Below are 21625 nucleotides of genomic sequence, written 5' to 3'. Positions count from 1 at the left end.
CTTTTTCTTTTTTCCATTGAGTGATTTCGTATTTCATCTTTTGTCCTTTATTTTTAATCGCTCAATCCACACTTTAGAGGGAGACCACGTCCTAAGTGTGAGGGGAGCAGCTGTCGCCTGTCACATGCGGGTTTAAAGAGGGTGTGTGTGTCTGTTGTGTCTGCATAGCAAGCAAATGGCCGCCACAGAGTCAGGGCGTGCAGAGCCACACGTCCGTTTCATCTCCGTCCAGCTGTCCTCTCTTCCTGTCTTCTTAATTTATTTGCAGGGCTGCACCTAAGAGAAATCTACACCTTAGAGAAAATGTGGCGCTAAAAATAATCGGGCAGCTTTTGTGTTTAACTTTACAATGATCTCCCATTCTCACAGCACTTGCTGCTTTAGGTTGTGTTTACATGTCCTTTCGAAGTCACGGTGTAATTTTTATGGCTCCTCTTTTTGTGACTGCTTAGTTGACGAATAAAGAAATGAAGCTGGTCGATTAACCTCGCAGCTGCCTCGTTCCCTGTGTCCATTACAGAGCCTATTTTCTATTTTCTCCTCTTTTGTTCTTAGGATACAAGTTGACTCTTATTCTCCTGTTAGTGGCAGACTCTAACTTTTGTTGTTTTTAACTTCAAAAGCAGAAACTGAAATATTTAACATACAAATAAGTCAGGATGGGGGCATATTTTATTGCTGTGTAGCTGGAAGGAGCTGAATTACTTTAAAAAGCCATAAATTAATTGCGGGGTCTCCCTTGCTGCAGCTCAAGGCCTCGACATGTGTTTACTTGTTTGTGTGTCTTCACTGCTGTTTTCCCAGGAGGGAGGAGTAGTCGACATATGGCTGTAGACGGAGGTTTTCATTGATTCTTTGATCTTCACTTTTCCCCTCTCTGTTTTTAGGTTTACTACCATTTAAAAGTAGTTCTGCTTAGAGGCTGATGCAGGTTTGCAGGTTTGCAGCCATGAGTCCTTTTTATAATGACCTGAATCATATGCAGTATTGCAGGGGCACAGTCAACGTTAATATTTCATCAGGTATTCTGGTGATTATTTCTCCACTAGTTTATCAGAAAGTTAAATAACGGAACAGCTGAATGAGTAAATTCTGTTTGCATGTGATTGATTATTCTTTGTCCAGCTCTCCTCCATGCGGTGCCCCTTCTTAGTCCTCCTGTATCTCATTAGCATTGTAAATCAGTGCAGTTGAGGAGTGCTGTCAAGGGGTCCACTCCCTCCAAAAATTTCTGCCACTAAAAGCAAAAAATGGACTAACAAGCACAGCCTCTGGGGAGCAAATGGCTCTCACGGGCTTGACCTTAGGTACTTAATTTCATGTCTCATGTTTAATCATTAAGCCTTTGAGTGGGTGGGTCGTTTGCACGGACAGGCGCCACATTACCTGAAGGAGTCGATAATAATACATCGAAGGCTACTTAATCGATTATTTTAGTCGATGAGTGTCGCAACAAGCAAGGACAGGGAGCGGCATTAAAAGTGGGGGTGTTGATGCTTGATTTTTCTGGTCATTTTAGTGGTCTCTGGTCTGAGGAACACCCAGAGCTTCACCCTCAGAGCTGCCAGTATGAATTATCGGCTGGTCTGTTTTCTTTATTGGCCATAACTCAATTCTCTCTCTTGTTTGCAAAACTGCCCCGAGCTCTGGAGGGCATCTGGCAGCAGCAAACTCGATGTTTGTGCATGAGACTAATGATTACCCTCAATCACCAGACCTCGCCCTTCTTTCCAGAGACAACCTCGTGTTGCTTGTTGCTCAAAAACCCTGAAATATTGCTACATTTTTCGTCTTTAGATAGGAGAAAAATCTATTTAACATCGGACTCCACCACTCTGTTTACATGTTCATTTATGTGTTTGCGTGTATGTGTGTTTTTTAACAGGTCGCAGGGGAACAGAAATATCACCCAGAATGCTTCACATGTCTGAACTGCCGATCGTTCATCGGTGATGGAGACACATACGCTCTGGTGGAGAGATCTAAACTGTACTGGTGAGCATCCGTCACTGTAAAGTTTAAACAAAAAAGCTGAGGCGCTTGCTTTATGTGTCACATCCATCATAGCCTGTGAAACTAGTACTCATGATCTTTCCCCAGTTTCATCCTCTGCCATAAGCTAATCCGCTCAGAATCCGTAGGAAAGCTCGAAAGTGTGCCATAAGCTGCTGTTGATTGACAAAATCTCAAATTTATTTCGCTTATTTCTGGCTTCAAAGGGCTTTTTGTTAACATTATGACAAACTGGTGACAACTGGCAGAAGACATGCTCATATCTGAGTGTGGTTTAAGCATGAAACAAGTCATAAAACCATTAAACTGGGAGAAGAATGCTTTTATTATCATATAAACAGTAGCTCCAGTTTGAATATCATATTGTTAGTTGCTAGCTTCCAATAGCTCCAGGATGGCTTTAATGTTCTTGTCACAAGTTTCAGACTGTATCTATCAAAGAATATCACGAGAGAGGCGGCTAATTGTATTCTGCAGCAACATAATGACATCGCAGTGTCCATAAAGACTTAGATTCAACAAGAACAGTGAGTCTGGGGTTACATGAGAGACAGAAGACACTGAGACAGCCTAAATCTACAGAACTATGGCACCTCCCCCACAATACCTTTGAATTACTCACCTTGAGAGCTTTTCTCAGATCATTACATTCAATGAGAGAGTCGCATGTTGCTGACTGACATGACACAGAAAGGATATCAGCAACAGCTTTACAGTTGGGGGGGCATCACCTCATAGGTTATTAGTCACTTCATAACATTCTGACTTATCAAAGGTCAGCCTGACTCAAAACAATGAGTGTACAGTGTTGTCTTGGCTGAGCCGAAGCATCATGTGACACTGTGAAAATTATTGTAATGAGAAGTTGATTTTTCATACAAACCTCACGAGGATTCCTATTATCTGTTTTATTACTGCTGTTCTCATTTTTAGAAAAATAAATAAAATAAAAATAAATTCTATTTTTAATCTCTACTTCTGTTCCTCTCTGGCTCCAGTGGTCACTGCTACTACCAGACCGTCGTGACCCCGGTGTCGCTACCGGACTCGCCATGCTCACGGATCCCTCACACGGTCACACTGGTGTCCATCCCGGCCTCCGCTGATGGCAACAATGGACGCAAAGGGCGCGGTTTCTCCGTGGCGATTGACCAGCCACTAAGCCCGACCAATGGCTACAGTCCCGAACATGGACACACCGTCAGAGTCTCCCAGTGAGCCACGTTTGTGTTTTGTGGATAAAATGAATATCGTGTTTCAGTTTGTGGAATGTAGAGCAAGTGGAAAATGAAGAGGAAAGGCGGAATGAGTTAAGAGATGCAGCATTAGGGAAGGTTAATGGTGGAGGACAAAGGATAAAGGAGGGGGATTTATAAATGGAGGCCAGAGTGATAGATGAGATTCATTTAAAATGTATAATAGAGTGGAAGGATAGTCACTGTTATTCAAATGAGCTCAGACTTATCTGCTCTCTGGACAATACTAAAAGAAAAATGTCCCCTGTGTGTACAAAGGTGTTTAAGGAGATTTCTTTTTGTTTCCAGGGTGGATGCCGACTGCATCAGCCCAGATGTGAAAAATTCCATTCACGTTGGAGACCGGATCTTAGAAATTAATGGGACGCCCATTCACAACGTTCCTCTGGATGAGGTATTCATCACTATTTTTATGTGTTTGCTGCTAAAAGATGATGCTTTAGTTTCACTCAGGCGGTTCTCTGTGTTCCTATTGTTTTGGAGGAAAATGGGATGATATCCATCTTCAGCTTTTGAGGATTTCCAGTGGCAAGATGAGACTTAATAATATAAGTAGCTGTTTAAATAAATAAATGTTTCAGTAAATTCATAAGGGAAGTTACTGAAACATGAGTGCTTCATCTAACCCTGAACTTATAAGCAAATCCAACCAGAGCACTTCAATGAGCCGATATATCCTTTTAAGTTTTGAAATGCATTAGTGCCGTTCACTTTTTGATCTGACCATCCTGTCTGATCTGTCTCTTCTTCTCCAGATTGACCTGCTGATCCAGGAAACGAGCCGGCTGCTGCAGCTCACCATCGAACACGACCCTCACAGCCAGTCGGGACAGGAGGGAGGCTCCTCGGAGGCTGAGGACCAGGTGGACGGTCCGTTGTCCACCCCACTGTCAGAAGGGCCCAGCCCCATCCTACCCATCACCCAGCCTCCCAATCCAGACATCAGCAACCTGAAATCCCGCATCATCACGTAAGACATCAATGCAGCAGCTAATATACTTTTATCACAGTTTGCTACAAAGAGTAAATGTATGTTCTCATCTTCCCATTAATAAAGTGTGAACACCTTCCTTCATGAAAAGGTTGATTTCTTTGTTTTCCTCTCTTTTAGGCGAAGTTACAGCACTGATAAGTCGCCTGGATCCAGCAATGCCGCGTCACCAATCTCCCAGAGGAAGGACATCAATCGGTCTGAGTCACTTCGGGTCGTCTCAAACCGGACTCACCGTATCTTCCGCCCATCTGACCTCATCCACGGAGAAGTGCTGGGGAAGGGATGCTTTGGACAAGCCATAAAGGTAGATTTGAGTTGGCAGAGACTCCTTAGACTCATTAGTTGCATGCTACATTGTAAATGTAGCATGCAACGAGTCATACTGAAAAAAATCCAGAAGGGGGAAGCATTGAGATGAAAGAAGTGTATAGTGGAAGGCGGATGGAATGACTGGGGATTTATCACATCAGGGAATTTTTCTTTTTTAAGTTTTGTCTCTTAACATTGCTTCAGTCAGTGTTGCTTAACTTGATTTGTGCATTGTGTCTTGTTAAAGGTGACACACAGAGAGACGGGTGAGGTGATGGTGATGAAAGAGCTGATCCGCTTTGATGACGAGACTCAAAAAACATTCCTCAAAGAGGTGAGTGGAGACAGACAATCTCAGAGACTTCAGACTGTGAATGAAACATAACACAGAGCAGCTTGTGCACCAAAGTTATTGTTGTTTTTTCTTCTATAAGCCAAAGCTAAAGATTGTAGTTAAAGTGAGCCATTCCTGAATGTAGGAAAGGGGTAAATGAAAAAGGCAGACGTCTCACACCTGAAGAGAAAATGGAATTAAAAAGGCATAAACTCCCCTTTGAAATAATATCAGTTCACTATGCTCACATAGTCCTGTCTCCCAAAAATGATGGCTGGGCAGATTTTATTTTACCGCCCACATTAAACTTTATCTCTCTGCCGACCTCCCTAAAGAGAGCCGATAGCAGAGGATGACTCAGGTTCAGATTTCTGTGAGGCTTTTTGGGGTTTGAGGATCTGAATCACTCCTCGTGTTCCTGTTTGGCGCTAGATTAGCCTCATTCATCCAGTTAACTGCCTCCTAAATGGGATGTTTGAAGCTCAGAAAAATGGTTCCACTTTAGTTGTGGATTATGAGTGGGTATTTAGCTTTATTATTGGGTTGAAACAGTGATGAGTCTTGTAATTAGAAAAGTGAGTAAAGAGATTCGCTGTAAAATGAGCCCCAGTCACAGCTAAGCAATGATTATTACTCGTGCTGGCTGCTTGTTTGTAGGTGGCCCAAGTCTTAAATTACTGAGTCTCGTGTAATCCTCATCGGTGAAGATTAGAAAAGAAGGAGGCAAACATTTCAGATGTCATGTGTAACAGTGGCGTGCTGCCTCCTCCATGTGACTTTAGTTTTACCAGTAGTGTAGTCACATTTGTAAAGTAGCAGAAGTAATTGCAAAAATATTAACACTGACTGTCATAATTTGTTCAGGTGATAGTTTTGTACTGTGAATATTTAAGATCCCTTACAGCTGCTGTGGACTTTTCCCAGAGATGTGTGAAAATAAATAATTATTTGTGTCTTTAAGGTGAAAGTCATGCGATGCCTGGATCACCCCAATGTGCTCAAGTTCATCGGAGTCCTCTACAAAGACAAGAGACTCAACTTCATCGCAGAGTACATCAAAGGAGGCACTTTGCGGGAAATCATCAAGAAAATGGTAAACAAATGGGGGGGTGTTTGTTTCCTATATGGAATTCCAATGCACAGACTAGCATGGTTATTATTAATAAGGATAATAATAAAAATAAAGAAGAAGGGATTCATCACTTTATACCAGTATGTTACATTAAGTTGTGTGTTTTGGTTTTTCCTATAGGACTCAAACTATCCCTGGAACCAGCGGGTCAGTTTTGCTAAGGACATCGCTGCTGGGATGGTGAGTGTATATACTGTTAATACACTCTGGAAAACAAACCAAGGTTTTTCTGCATGGAGAAAGTGGTTTAGATCATTATTATTGTTTTGCCACTGCATACACAAAAACACAGAACACGACACTGCCAGACTCTAAAACATACAGAGGGAAGTGAAGATGATGCGGTTGTATTGTCAATAACAAAACATAACCAAGATCATAACCTTATAAATAAAAATCAAATCCTGTTGAGCCAAGAGAAAAGTAGAGATCAGTGGTTGTGAGAGATAACCACCGCTTCCTGTTAGATGCACTCTGAATATCTGCTGTACACATACTTTTTGCTTTAGTCTTGCTGTTGTCTCCCTCTAGTGGTCATGTTTGTGAGCTACAACACTTGTGAGGTACTTTTCTTACTATAAAGGTTAAATCAGAGCATAAATTCCTGCAGGATAAGAACACAGGTTCTCTGGATTTCCCCCCAGATAGCTGTACAATGATGCATATCAAGCATGACTGTGTTATTGTATATTCAGCAAGAGCTTTTTGAAATAAACCCAGACAGTATTGTTCGACTTGGCAGTGTTCTACTTACAGATTATCAAAAGACTGTTTATTTATTTTTATTCTTGCTGCCTTTCCTTCCTCTCCTATCTGTCTGTCATTCAGGCATATCTGCACTCCATGAACATTATTCACCGGGACCTGAACTCTCACAACTGTCTAGTCCGAGAGGTAAGAACTTGTCTTCCTGTACACTTTTGTGTTTGTGCCGACATACCTCTGCACATACAGCATGTTTTCTTTAAGGATTTAGGACGGCGCACCTGCCATTCGCTCATACAAAAACAAAAAAGGCCTTTGTTCGCAGTTGCTATGGGAGACTAAGACGACTTAAAAAACACTCCACACAAGAAGCTTAAAGCAGAAACATTCAGCTTGCCGGACCTAAACAAGGGGAGTGCTGAACATGTGTCACATGACAACAAAATGTTTGCCTGACAGCCTGGAGATTAATTTTAAGCTCACTAGCGAAGCTTAAAGCTGATTCACCACAGATATATCCCTGAACACTATGTCTGTCTTTTTTTCAGAAGTGATGATGTTGATAGTGAAAAGAGTGAATCCAGAACTAGTAACTAGCAGGTTGACGCTTTTTTCAGACAGTGTTTATATACCCATTTCCTTTATGAAAAGTGAACAAGTCATTAAACCTGTCAGCCTGTGGTCTCACACACAAGCTGTCCCCTGCTCCCAGCAAGTGATTTCATTGCATCTGACATCATTTTATACTGTGAATGTCGTTAATGTGAATACTTTGTGTAGTAAAAATCACATTTAGTGACTTTTGGTGAGTATGCTTGTTGCATAAAAATAAAACGTTTTGGCATATTTCACTTTAAAGAACAACACAGTGGTGGTGGCAGACTTCGGGCTGGCTCGACTCATGGTGGACGACAAGAACGGGGAAAAGCTGACGCAGGGAAAGCTGTCTGGCATCAAGAGGCCCGACCGCCGGAAGAGATACACGGTGGTGGGAAACCCCTACTGGATGGCTCCAGAGATGATCCATGGTATGAACTACAGGAAGTGATCCATGTCCTTGCTTACCTGTGCTAATCACAAATATTTTATTGAGTATGAGATCACCAAAAATATTTTGTCTTTTTCCATCGCAGGGAAGAGCTACGATGAGAGAGTAGACATCTTTTCCTTTGGTATCATGCTCTGCGAGGTAAGCTATCCATCATCTGCTCTGGATATTTTGGATTCCTGAAGTTATTTTTTTTTCATGAATAAACCCGGAGATCTCAAATGTCTTCAGGGCCTCCAGATGATAAAACCAGTCTAAGGTGTTATTCTGTAATTAGAGGAAAAAGTTAACACTGTCAAACCTTTAATTTAGCCTCATATGAAACACACCATTACATTTTATGAGGGGAACAGTCTTCCTTCTCCCAAACTCCACATTTCTTAGAGGGGGAAAACTGCTTTCCGACTGAGCATCCAGCGCCACAGTGATGAAGGCTTGCAGCCTGGCCACACACCATCCACATAATTTGGGCTCAACAGTGTAGGAGCTCCAGTATGAGTTCTCCAGATGAACGTTATTATCCAGAGAACATTACAGGGATTAGAGGGCAGGAAAGCAAAGAAGTCTTCATGTGGCTGCTGACGGGCACACAAATGATGGTTGTGGTCTGCTGGCACCATGAGCTTCTGTTTGGGGGGTTTGCTGGTTTTCAGCTGGAGGGCTGACCAAGACTGGGGGAGACTTCTGACACTTCGATCTTTAACTCTTTTTGCTCTTTCTTGCTCTTTCCAGGTCATTGGCAGGGTGAATGCTGACCCCGACTACCTCCCCAGAGCGACGGACTTTGGACTGAACATCTCGGGTTTCCTGGAGCACTACTGTCCCACCAACTGTCCCCGCGCCTTCTTCCCCATGGCTGCTGTGTGCTGTGACCTCGATGCAGACAAACGGTCAGACACCGGATTCATTTTGACATGTAACCTAAAGGGACAGTTCACCAAGAGTTGGATTATCACAGGAGCCAACTTTTATTTAAAGAGGTTTTTCTGATACTAACCAACCAAAGAAAACTATTTTCTCGATCCTTTGAAACTGGCCTAAACTTCCAATTCTAACAACTTTGGTTAATTCAGCACATTAAAAGGATTAAACAAGCATAAATCCTTCACTGTGTTGTATGACTAACTCAAGTAAATGCCCGTCAGGTACCTGGATTTTTCAATTCTGAGCAAAAAAATCAAGTTTTATTGTGTTTTGAGGTGAACTGTCCCTTTAATTTATAACAAAAGAACTTGATAAATACAAATAAATTGGAGAGGTTTACAAACTGTGGTGTCCGTCTGCTTTCTTAATACACAGGCCTGCTTTCTCGAAACTGGAGGAGTGGCTGGAGAACCTAAAGATGCACTTGGACATCGGTCTGCCCCTGATGTCCGAAGTGGATCAGCTGCACAAGGCCTTCTGGGAGCACCACAGCATAACACGTCCTGAGAACGGCCTGCACACCCACCCCGAGCAGCCAGAGTAGACCCGAGCAAAACAGGGACAAGTGGGACGTTATCAGTAACCCCCACAGGGGTGGCGACCACCTTGCCTGGATTGGCGCAGCGGGCGGAGGAGTCATGTAAATACCCCTCCGTGTTTGCGGGAGCAGACTGGCTCAGGCTCAGTAAATAGACTCAGGGGGAAAAATGTCAAACTGAGAAAGCCACCTGCGCACACATATTGACTTTCAAAGTAAAATCAAGAGACATTAATTAGAATTGCTTGATTCTGCTGCACCTGAAGCTACAATGGAACACATCATATGCAATCAGACCCGACTTTCAAATCACAAATCAGCTCTCGAATCATGTAGGTTTAACTTTAGAGGTCATACCAGGTCAAGAATACTTGCTGTACTATTGTAGTGTGTATGTTCATGTGGAAATATAATCCCCCCGCCCCCACCCCTAAAAACAATGCATACAGCAGACCTTCACTTTAGGCATCTACAGAATATATTGTGCAGTAGGTGTTTGCAGGTTTGGTTTTGCTTTCTGTTTGGACGTCAAAGACGAGGGAGTGTGAGTGTGTGTGTATGTCTGTGTGTGTCGTTTAGAGGTTTAGATCGACTCATGAAGCAAACCCTTTCAAGCTTTAAATAGTTCACAGAAGAGCGCATGACTGTAAATAATGCTGTCAGGGCAAATCCTGGTTCTTCGTGTCCCTCTGACCTCATTTGGTCACAAACCACTAATCTACTTGTGTTGCTGCCCCTCTCCCCTATTTCTTGTGTAGCACTGACTTTCACATGGAGGTACACGCACCCCTTTTTGGCCTAGATTTGGTACGTTGTCTCTCAGTTTTAAGAGCCGTTGGCATATCTCATCCGCACCGACATTTAAAGACTTAGCAGTGTACATAACCTATGACAATGTAAATGTTTTAAATATAGTAAATGTACAGACATATTTTATATACGTACGCGACATTGCCATATTTTTATTGGCCGACCAGAAATGGAGAGTAGAGGTTTGACTGCAGTTAAAAAGGCACAGCCGAAAGGTTTTTTTCTTCCCCCCCCTCTTCTCTTTCTACATTTCCACCACTGTGGCAGGTTTGGGGCTTTTACTGTTCGACGTATGTGCAATCTTAATCCCTAAAACGTTATTTTAAACCCCGTAAATGTTACATTTTCGTCTTTTCTCTCTATCCGAAAAAGCAGCAGTCAACCTGCGAGCTTTTGTGTCGCCACAGATGTCCGCTGGAATAAACGTTAAAATAATACTGGATCAATCTAATCGCAGAGCAATCAAGCAGTTCTTAAGGGTTCCCTCTTCTCTCGTGTACTGTACAGTAGTTAAGGTACTGCCTCATTACGTCAGCTGTCTGTCTCACACCTCTGTCTCTTGTTTACATGTAAACGCCGGCTGTAAATATCACTGTATTCCTTCCATTGTCTGTGTGCATCCTCAGAAATAATCTCCTTTGCACCTTCTAACATGAGACATTTATATCTGTTTGTTTGTTTGTTTGTTTTTTTTAATCCTGCTGATGTTTTCACAAGCTGCATGATATTCTTGCTAGGTCTGCTCAGCTTCTGAACAGAGTTATTTTTGTCTTTATTTGAGATTTTAAAAAAAAACAATTATAAAAGAAAGACAAAAAGTGTAAACAGAGTAAGCCGGGGTTTTAAAAAGAGGAAAAAACAAAACACAGCATCCCTCTCTCTCTTTTTGTTTTTAATAGCTATATACCCACTGAAATCTTTTTGTACACATTTGAGTACTTTGATTTGCACTATATAACCAAGTGGCTATTTAAAGCCACGTTTGTTAATTTTTCTCTCTTGGGCTACTTGTGATAAGGAAATAATGTCAGTTCAGGTTGAAATATGAATGCAAGACACTGATAGAGCCTTTTAACTATAAAAAATGGGATCCGGGAAATTCATCCTCTCGATAGCAAACTGTACCGTGTTTGGAGCGTGCTTCTGATTTATTATGAAGATGCATTTACACGGTTAAACTTTAAATACTGTCTTTTGGCAGCAGATTCGTCAACCCCTCCTCTCATATATCTGAGGTAATATTGCTAATAGTTTCGTTTCAGCACCACTTTTTCTACCTAAATAAAGCTAAAGTTTCCAAGCTTTTGCTACCGTGAGGATGAGATGTCCCGGCTCTGCCTGCTGCCTACAGACCAGTCCTTTGCGAATGATGTTCTGTGTTGTTTCTGACTGCTTGTTCCATGTATGACGCCCACAGAGGATGCAACCACTGCTGGTCTTTCTGACAATAGAGCACTTCCTCACCTTTTCATTGTACTCTTTTTGGCTCAGGGCCGTAATATTCTGGAGGTTTTTCTTGATTCAGTTAATCCAGCAGCTTTGCAGAAAACCGCTCCTCAGCACCGACACTGAGAAAACATGTAAACTATGTCAGTATGTACGCTCGTAACACAAATACGCTTCTGTTAAGTGAGCTCCTCCCAGTTTATGTGTTCGTCCGTGGGCAAATTTTCTTTCTCCATCCCTGTCTGAGCCATGTTGAGCATGTTAGGCGTGTCTGTGAGGAAGTGTTGATGATCGCCGAGAATGTCGCCGCAGCACTTCTTTGCAAAGGATCGTTACCTCTGAACAATGCTGTGCCTTTGTTGTAAGCTAGCCTTGCCAACGATTTGAAAACATGAACTGATTTCCCTTTTTTTAATGTATCATAAGTGCAAGCCTGATTCAAGTGGGTTGATTATCGTTGCTGAAACCACGTTGTATGAGATTTCATCTTGTTCTGTAACGTATTTATATTTTCCAGATCTCCATTGTTAGTTTTGATATTTTCATATTTCTTTTTTGTCTTATTTAATTTTTTTCTTTCTTTCTTTCTTTCTTTCTTTTTTTTTTTACACAAGCTGTGAAAACAATTCTGCACTTTAATCCTGAACGTTTAGACTCTGAGGAGGCAACTTTTTTTTTTCCATTTTGTCACAGCTACAAATAAAACTGTTGCTCCTTAAAATAAACCAGGTGTCTGTTCTTCTTACACAATACTATGCAACAGTCTGGAGGCAGCCTTTGTTTCTTTATATGGTGCGAGGAAAATGGGAAATGTTTGCAGCAGTTTAATGAAATATGCAGACATGCATAGAAATACTGTATATAAGGCAACAACAGAGATCCAAGCTTGAAAGTCAATATTTGTCTTGACCACTTTTATTCTCCAACACGGCATGAACAGGTAGCTTTCTTGTCATTTGTTTAAGCAGTCTTCAGGACTAGTTCTGGTTCCTCTGAAGTGATGTATATAAAAAATGATGTGTCACTTAAGGCTTTTGTGCAGTATTATATCTATATTCACTCTGCGATTAACCTCCTTCCACTACTGAAGCACCAGTGAGCTCTAAATATGGTTGTTCCGATGACATGTGCTTATCTCGGAGAGCAGTATCAGCACTAGCAGCAGAGAAACTGTGTAGGCAACATTAAAGTGATAAAAATAGTGTTTGTTTCAACTTGGGATGATGGAGGGAGTGAGTATTTTAAAAAAAGTGTTTACAAAGCAACCACCAGATGTCACCATGTGTCTCTTATTATATCCGCTCATCATTTAGATTCATTTACAGTTAGCAGTATACACCTGTCACTACTACTGTTAAAAACAATAAACAAACACAGCATGAGTGGAAGACATGTTTACAGCTTTTTCTTAAATTAAAGCGCACAGTTTAAAGATAATTGTATTAAATCAGAAACAGTCCAGCTAAAAGCAAATCTACTCTTGTAGTACTGCTGAAGTCTTATTATTTAAGCATGAATTTCAGTGTTGAGTTTTGGAGGTGCAGTTTTCAGATTCTAAAATGAGAGTATGTAAGTAAGAAATTAGTGAGAAATGCAGTTATAACAGCTTCAACGAGGTGTCACCCTCAAGTGTGTTGCTTTGTCACATCAACACTTTTCACAGATCTTCAGCTGACTCCAATCTCAGATGATACAAACTGCAGATCTTCATGTCTGAGAACCATGAAAGAGTTGAAGTTGTATCCTGCTTTATTCCCTTACTTGGAGTCACGGTTTTCATTTTTAATTATAAAGAGAAGATTCACAGTCAGATTCTTAAGTGGTCTAATGGGCTGATTAGTGTACATCAAACAGTTGCAAGGGTTGGATGTGCAGAACAAAGTTTAAAAACAGCTTTACTCCAGCAGCCATCACTCAGATGAACAAATTGTAGCCTTTTTACTTTGTGGGTTACTGAATGCTCAAAATGATTTAGTTCTTTTTTTTTTTTCAATCTTTTTGTACTATGCTTATGTTGTCTGCTGTGTGTTGAAACTGTGCATGTGAGGATTGATGACTCAGGATTACAGAACAAATCTACCTATGGATACAAATAAAGTAACCTGAACCTTTTTATACATCAAAATCAATTAATTATAGATTGGCACTAACTAATAAATACACATGTAAAAGCTCAAATTTTAGGCTGGTTAGACGAATGTTTCAGCCTAAGCTGGCAAAGCATCTTATGGGTGGAAACAGCATCTAGCTACTGAAAATAATAATATTTAAAATAAGTAAATTTCCCCCAAAAATTTAAGTGCAATATTTTGGTGAACATCTTGAATCAAAGCCGGATGTCTACACTTCAATCACATCATGTCAAATATTTTGCGAAACTGAACCGCGTCACCGTCATATGTTTACAATACTTTTGTTCGATTGTAGAATTTTGATAGACGGAAATGACCCCCAACTAATCACCGCCTCCTCCCTCAAAAAGAAATACTAAATAAAGTAAAAACTAAATTAAAAAAACGGAGTTTAGCGTTGTCGTTATTTGTGACGCTCCAACGTTCACACACACCTGTGTTTACCTGTCCTCCTCCGATGCTAACAGCTTCCCCGGAGTGCTGCAGTTTATTCCTCTGAGACGCACGTGACCGTTCTTCCCGACGCGCATCCACGTGCGATTGTTTTCATTCCGACGATGCTGCGGCAACCGCGGCTGCTCTCTGACGTCACCGAGCTGGCAGTCAGGAGGCGGCTCGACAGTTTGAACCGCGAACGGAGAGAGAGTGTGTGTGAGAGAGAGAGAGAGAGCGAGCGAGAGAGAGTGTGTGTGTATGTATGTGTAGACACGGGTTTGTCCGGTTACGGCACGCAGGCGAGTGTTTTACAGTCACGGTTCAGATTCGGAGAGGAAATTAAGGAAAATACCGACGAAGAAGAGGAGGGGGGAAAAGAGAAGAAGAAGGTCGCGGCCTTTGGCGCTCAGTGAAACTTTAAGATGGAAAATTCATCCAGCAACAGCCGGTTTCGGTCCGCAATGTTCAACCACGGTGAGTCCTCACATCCGACACTGAATGCGGAGATGCTCGTCTACTTTCTGAATAGGACCTACCTAAGAAAAAATAAATAAATAATCACATGTCCTTCCTTTTAAACTGTATTATTGTTATAATTTAATCAGTTAAACACACAAATCGTCACAATCTTCATCATCTCAGGTCTGTTTGGCTACAGCTCCGGGTTGATATAAGTGCAGGTTTTATTTTTATGGGTCTACTCAGACAGACAGACAGGACAGGATTGAGGGTACACTTCGTCCCGCTGAATGAAAAATCCTTGGAAAGCCTGGCAGCAGCCTGAGCTCCACACGGGACGACAGCACTGTAATTCTGCAGCTAAAGACTCACCACACCGAACTATTTCTGGACCACGCAGATCTGCAGCCAGCTCCATAAATATTTGGACAGTGACACTGGTTTTTTTTTGCTTTTTTGTGTTGTTTTTTTTTAATCTCTGTAATCTGCTGTGTTTAGCATCAAAGGATTGAAATGAGCCTTTACGAGGTGATTAAAATGGAGACATTTGGCTTTAATTCAAGAGGTTTAACAAAACTCTGGAAGGGGGCTATAGACATCAAGTGCAGAGTTTCCCCCCCATCCAGCTGCCTTCACTTGACTGGTAATTAGTGTAGCTATGTGCCCTGAAAGGGTTAATGCAGATAAGGACCACAGCTTCATTGTGTCATTATAAAACCAGTGTGGTGAAGTACAGAGGCAAAATGACTGTACTGGGGAGATGGATGGAGAGCTTGGAGTGTATATTACACCATCACCATAAAACAAGAAGTTCTGGTTCAGTTTGTTGCCTCAGATCGCTTTTCACTGGCACCTTTATGTTTTTCTTTCTCCTTTGGATGTTGTGGAACGGCATTTGACAGCCCAAAACCAAACATTGGGCTCCACTGTTGGGTTTTTCTAAGCCAAGATATTTGTAAAGTTTTTGTTTTTTTCAGTGGTACTTTAGAAATTTGTGGACACATTGTGTTCTCTTGACATCAAATAGATTTGGTTCCCTGTTGTAAACAGTTTGAATCTCACCTGTATCTTATCGTGTCGGTGTGGGTACAGAGAGTAGTTTATTGGGCGCAGTGATCTTGTGATGTGAAGTACCGGAGGCTGCATTTGAGCTGAAACATTCCCCTCATTGAAACAGCTGCCCTGTGGTGTACTGTATGCACAGAAGGGTTGTGTAATGGATACAAACATGGCGAAAAGAAAGTGGGAGGTGATGAGTGCTCTTGTGCTGAGCGTTCATATGATATTCTTTTCGTGTGTTGCTCATGTCATATGATTAGAAATATGCAGTGAACCTTTTACTTTGTCAGGTCTGTGCTCAGTGTCTCTGCTCTAAGTAGTAGTAAGGTTATACTACTATGCTGATTTAAGCAATAAAACAGCCCTTTAATACACAATAAGACTCAAATCCCTGTTGCAGGAAATGAGACTGTCCAGAGACAGATCTTCTGCATCCCTGTTAAATAATTTTTGTGGAGTCTTTAGATTTCACAGCATAGTTATAAGTTCAAATGTTAGTGTTTCCATGTCCTGCTGCTTGCTCTTTCTTAGGTGTCATTTCTTTTCAGAACTGCTGGCATGTAATAAAATAGAACAATTAGTTTATTGTAAACATATGTAACTGGGTTTAATTAACAAATATACCAGATGTACTGTATGTGCTAAATACACTTTTTCACTCTGTTTGAAAGAAGGATAAATATTTTGGGAAGAAGTCAGAGGGATGTGGGTCTGAAATTATCCAAAGTGAACCCAGAGCTGTTTCTATTTGATTTGTATCCATCGTTTAGTCCCATTGTTGCTGGTGTATAAAATCCAGCACTTAGCTTCTTCCCTCCTAAATATTCCACAGTTAGCTGTAAGTGGTATTATTGCAAGGTGGAAGCATTTAGGAAGCACTGCATCTCCACCTGGCCTCAGCAACTGCAGAGCTTCCAGCCTCCTTTGGCATTAACATCAGCATGAAAACTGTGTGCTGGGAGCTTCTTAGCATGGGTTCCATGGCTGACAGTGGGTGTTTGGGACAGGTGCCACAGTGTTCCTCAGGGAAAGCCTTGTCCTCCTGCTTTGGCTGTGCTGACAGCCTCGCTGGTGGAGGATCTCAGCATGTAGGTCAAGAGAGAGAAAATTAGGAAGTGAACCAAGTAGCTTTTACACTACTGTAGTTCTGTGAGTCCATAATTAGATGTTTTCATTCCAAAATTTGCAGATATTTTTGGAGAGCTGTGAGTGTGAATGTTAAAGTTATCCGTTTGTTGTTAACCGTGCCATCATGTCACAGTAATTTGGTGCTTCTGGAATCAACACATGCTGCTCAGTTTGGTTTTAAAGAGCAGCAGCAGTAATATGCAGCTCATACATTATATATTGTCCATATGCAGGACTGACTAAACCACCTCCTGTTGCTGCTCTTATTGAAGTGGTTGTAAATGGTGGCAGAGGCTATAATGATCTTTCAGCTCCGTGACCTGTGCCTCAGTCTGCTCTGCACGCTCACAGGCAGAGATGGACCTGAGTTTAAAGCAGTGAATCAATATTTGTTATCGTGCCAGGAAGCCTTCCAGGATGGGCAGCTTGGAGTAAAGACATTTTTTTTGCCTCTTAAGACTTGAAGGAATCGGTAAATGGCAAACCTCATGAATAATTTGGATCGTCGCCTGCTCATGACTAATTGCTGGAGTGGCCAAATGTTTCAAAAGTGCTAGACTTTGAGATTGGTGCCAGTTTGATGCTATTTTTATCTGAACCTTTCACCAGTACAAGACTTCTGTGTGGAAGTTGGTTTTCAAATGTTATTTTCCTTGCTTTCTGTCAAACTAAACTCCTGGCTAGCCCACTCCAACTCTGTAAACCCACCAGGAGCCTCTGCCCCAAATTATTTACATAACACAAATGTGCCGACACTGATGACTAAATTCCATCCTTTAAGCATGCGGGCTTGTAGCATCCTCACTTGAGCTTTACCACAAGCCACATGATAATGTTGTTGCTTTTCAAACACCCACCCATCCATCCATCCATCCATTTATCTAAGTTCAAAGTTGGAGAGGTAGGGTACAACCTGCACAGGCTTAAACAGCCAACAGGATCAAAATTTTATTCATTATCCCTTGTGTGTATTTCAGTAAAAGTTGACCCATGTCACTGAAACCTTTTTAAATATCTTGGCACCAGAAAGAAAGAGACAAAGATGTGTTTTTGTTGTTGTGGTTAAATTGTGGGAATATGATTGAATCTAAAAATGTGTCAATTATTTTCGATCTTCAAAAGAATGCTTTACAAATATATATTGGTGTTCCATGTATTTTTGCTTACTTGTTTGTTATTTTATTTATTTATTTTTTGTCGTTGAGAGTGTTGTTTAAAATTGTTTGAATTACTTGATTGAATATTGAGACTGTTTTGGAGCATTTTGTGTTTTCTGGTAACACTTCTTAGATAATCAGCATTTTCTTTGCATTTAAATATTCTCCTAAGTTTCAGGGTTGCTCATGATTTGTCTGTATGACTAAACATTTTGGTATTTATGTGTTTCTTCTCCTCCCCTATGTGTCCGACCTGTGTTGGATGTCATCTTCCTCCGACCAGATGATGAGGTAAGAAATCCTTTTTTGCTTAAATCCTACAACCACAGACAAAGTAGGGCGCTGATGAGGCTAGGCTTGACCTTGATTATCTCACCAAAATGAGGACATTGTGGTTTGTGGATGTCAGGGCATTTTATCCCTGCTAGCCGGAGTTGTTGTTCAGTTTCAGATCAGAAGTCACTTTTCTTTTCACAAATTGCTCTCCCTTATCTTGTGTTTGTTTTTGGTTTTGTTTTTTTTTTGCTGTGAATACTTTGAGTGTGAAATGGTCTGGGCTTTTCACCTGGCTTCATGTGAATGGGTGTGTTCACAGAGCCCAGATTTTCTTGTTCCACATGTTCTGCAGAGTGACAGCTGAGAATCTGCTACATGTTCCAGCTTTCTTTTTTTTCTTTTGTCTGTTGGATGATGAAAGGGCGACTGTAGACACTCAAATATGTAAAGTGAAACTTGGAGTCAGCAGCTCTCCTGAACCTGTGCTGCAGTTTGAGTGACTGCAGTCAAGTGTGATCAGCAACCAGATGACTGTCACTTTAGTGTCAAAACCCACCAATGCTTTTGCTTTACTCCTTTGATGTCACTGTCCAAAACCCCACAGCTGTGTTTGGCCCCACTGACTGGGGATGAAAGAGGAGGAGGACGACGGGGTGTTTGTTTTCCATCCCGAGCAGTTCACAGACGAGTGGAGAGGGGTTGGATTTGCGTGGGTGTGACAAACCCCGGTTTCTTTCTCAGCTGCATTCCTGGCCTGTGTGACAGAGCTGCAGGGTGTGTTGACAGAGGGAACAACACCTAGGGAGGAAACTTCTAGCATCTGTCCAAGGCCGAGAAGTGGCGGCTGCTGCTGCTGTAGCTCCTGGCTGGATGACAGCATTCGCTCGTTACTCTCCTGACGGTTTGGCACATCTTTCGTTGGGTATGTGATTAAATAAGCAGATGTCCGAGTCTGCATAATCTTAATTCTCGCTCTTCAAACCACACCCATTGTTGCTATTCTCATTAAACACAGTCTACTGTATCTACACATCTGAAAGCCATCATTAGGTCCAGATTGACATAAATAAAGCACCCTTCCCCTGCACCCACACCCAGTGGCTGTAAAACCACGCAGGACTGTGGGGTGTGGTGGTTCAAGAGGGTGGCTGTGGCTTCCTTTTGTTACCCTAAAAATGCCACATGCACACACGCACACAGACACAGAGACGTCAGATGGGCAGTACCAGCTGTGGAAAGCATGTAGAAAAGGATGGTTGCTTCTCTTGAGAGAACTTCTCCACACACACATCAGCATGGTGCATTCCTCTGTGGCTTTTACTCAACTAGCCATTAGCTTTCTGAGGCTTCAGCTGCTGCTTGCCACTGCAGCCAACATGCAGGCGCTCTATAGTTGGAGTTTATTAGCCCATTAGCTCGCTAGCGACTGCAGCGGATGCCGGTTTCCCTCTCTCCTCTGATTCTCCTTTGGCTGCGTCTGTTTTTCTCATCTGCTGTTGCTGCAACTGTGCCCGCTCTCTTTGGGTTAACTTAGAAACTGGAAATGCAGAATGTCTAGTTTATGCTGCACCACGCCTGTTTGTCAATTAACAGCCATTTCTTTGTTAAAGACACACTTGCACTACTTGTTGTCATTGTGAAGTAAAAAATAGCAAGCAATTAAGCTCAGGGAATGTTGAATGATTACATTCTGTTTGTCTTGTTTTTCCAGTGGGGTGTTAAAGAAGTACAAATGAAAATTGAATCAAGCCTTACCATTACTTAAATGTCTTAAAAACTTCTCTCTCTTTAGCAAGCAAAACTTTAACATAGATAGTTCCATAGCTGTCTTCTTACTATAATGATCATAGCATATTTATGTATATATGTCTGTATGTAACCCATTTCCACCTTAATGGGTTGATCAATCTGAATGAGACTTCGCACGGACTTCGTCACACATACAGCGGTTATTAACAGCTTTATGTTTTTGAAAAGTGGGACAGTGGGAAGGAAGAACTCCCTTTTAACAGGAAGAAACCTCCAATAGAATCTTGCTCGGGGAGTGTCAGCCGGTGTCCGGTTGTGAGAGAGGGAAAATGCTGAGAAAATGTTGCTTTTCTGACTTAAACACGCTAAAACCGCAGATTATGTTACAGGTTTGATATTTAGCATGTGTATGACACATATAAAGTATCTTTATTTCCCCACTGTCCTCTCTGATCTAGTAATTATCAGAACTGTTAACTTATTTCAGCTGTGGTTTCTTGAGTTTCCACAAGATGCATCCATAGAGAATTAACTGTGAGGCCTGCATGTACTATTCCCCTTAAAGTCATTATTCTTCCCTGTGCAAAACTTAAATGATTATAATTAAGGCAAAAACGAATAAAGTGTATAAAACCACAAATTTATAATGAGGACCAAACAACAGATGAGTAGTTTTTCAGTCTTCATTGCTGCTTTACTCGCTCAGTATTTGAGAAAGGGAAACGGGAGATAAAAAATTTTGCACCCCTGGTTTACTTTACATCATGTGTGTTATCGTATGAATCTCAGCTAACATACAAGTGTCAAATATGAACATTATATTCTCTCCTCAGTTACATTTTCTCAATGAATCCCTTGGCAGTAGCACATCTCTCTTCTGTAAGCTGTTTTATTGAGACTATGATGTACGACTCATCAGTGAAAGCTGACCCATCGTTCTGTGTATCTGTGCAAAGTGTGTGGGCTTCATTCTCTGAGCGTGTAGTGAGATTCCCTGTGTAATGCAGACACTGTTTTTGTCCGTGGGTGTGGCTTTGACAGGCAGCCTGCTGGGCTTTTTTCAGCTTCATTCGATGGCAAACAGTCGTGTTAGGGAGCAGCCACGCAACACTTCACTGAACACAAGGCTGCGGTAACGCGGCAGTAAAAGGGTGGTGAAAGAGAAGAGATAATGGAGAGATTTTTTTTGTCAGCATTAGACGCCATCTTTTGTTTAATATTGATGTTTAAGTTTTTCCACTGAAAGACAGGGTACAAATATGCTTTTCTGCCATTATGAAAGTGAAATATAAGAATATAATATAAGGGGGATACACAGGCATTTAATAATAAAAATTTTTAAAAAAGCTGTACAGTATAGATCACACAATACCACTTTTTTATGTCCGATACCGATATCATAAATTTGGATATCTGCCGATACGACATGAATCTGATATATTCTATTTTATAATCAATAAAGCATTTTTTAAATATCCTGCAGCATTTTGTATAAGTTCATAGTCAAATTTAAAAAGACAAAACACTAAAACTCTTCTGTTACACTTGTATGCAAAAAATACTCTGCACCCCAATCTTTTAATTTAAACTTTTAGCAGAACTTTAAATCTAAGTATTTAAAGTAAGATTCCAAAAGTAATTTAAAATGCCATTTTTTGCAGATTTCAAAAACTCTGGTTCTGGAAAAAGTGCAATATCAGCACAAAATAATGTTTATATTC

The 21625-nt window shown here is 41.3% G+C and overlaps 1 protein-coding gene across 3 annotated transcripts in view; it reads left to right on the top strand.

The window, feature by feature from the left end:
- The window catches only part of limk1a (LIM domain kinase 1a), a 52228-nt gene extending 41495 nt beyond the window's left edge, over positions 1-10733 (top strand). For all 3 annotated transcript variants that reach the window (XM_005720807.1, XM_005720808.1, XM_005720809.2), the window contains 13 exons: positions 1886-1995; positions 3012-3227; positions 3558-3663; positions 4025-4239; positions 4381-4567; positions 4820-4906; positions 5868-5999; positions 6159-6218; positions 6867-6932; positions 7603-7771; positions 7877-7932; positions 8524-8681; positions 9091-10733. In XM_005720807.1, coding sequence (XP_005720864.1) covers positions 1886-1995; positions 3012-3227; positions 3558-3663; positions 4025-4239; positions 4381-4567; positions 4820-4906; positions 5868-5999; positions 6159-6218; positions 6867-6932; positions 7603-7771; positions 7877-7932; positions 8524-8681; positions 9091-9259 — 1731 coding nt within the window. In that variant the 3' untranslated portion in view covers positions 9260-10733. The remainder of the gene's footprint in view (positions 1-1885; positions 1996-3011; positions 3228-3557; positions 3664-4024; positions 4240-4380; positions 4568-4819; positions 4907-5867; positions 6000-6158; positions 6219-6866; positions 6933-7602; positions 7772-7876; positions 7933-8523; positions 8682-9090) is intronic.
- The last annotated feature ends 10892 nt before the right edge of the window (positions 10734-21625 follow it).

Source organism: Pundamilia nyererei, unplaced genomic scaffold, assembly GCF_000239375.1.
Source record: "Pundamilia nyererei isolate P.nyererei 1_Seehausen unplaced genomic scaffold, PunNye1.0 scaffold00003, whole genome shotgun sequence".
In the NCBI taxonomy this organism is placed as follows: Eukaryota; Metazoa; Chordata; class Actinopteri; order Cichliformes; family Cichlidae; genus Pundamilia; species Pundamilia nyererei.
Note: the sequence above shows the minus strand (reverse complement) of the source record. Positions and strands in the feature narration are given on the sequence as shown.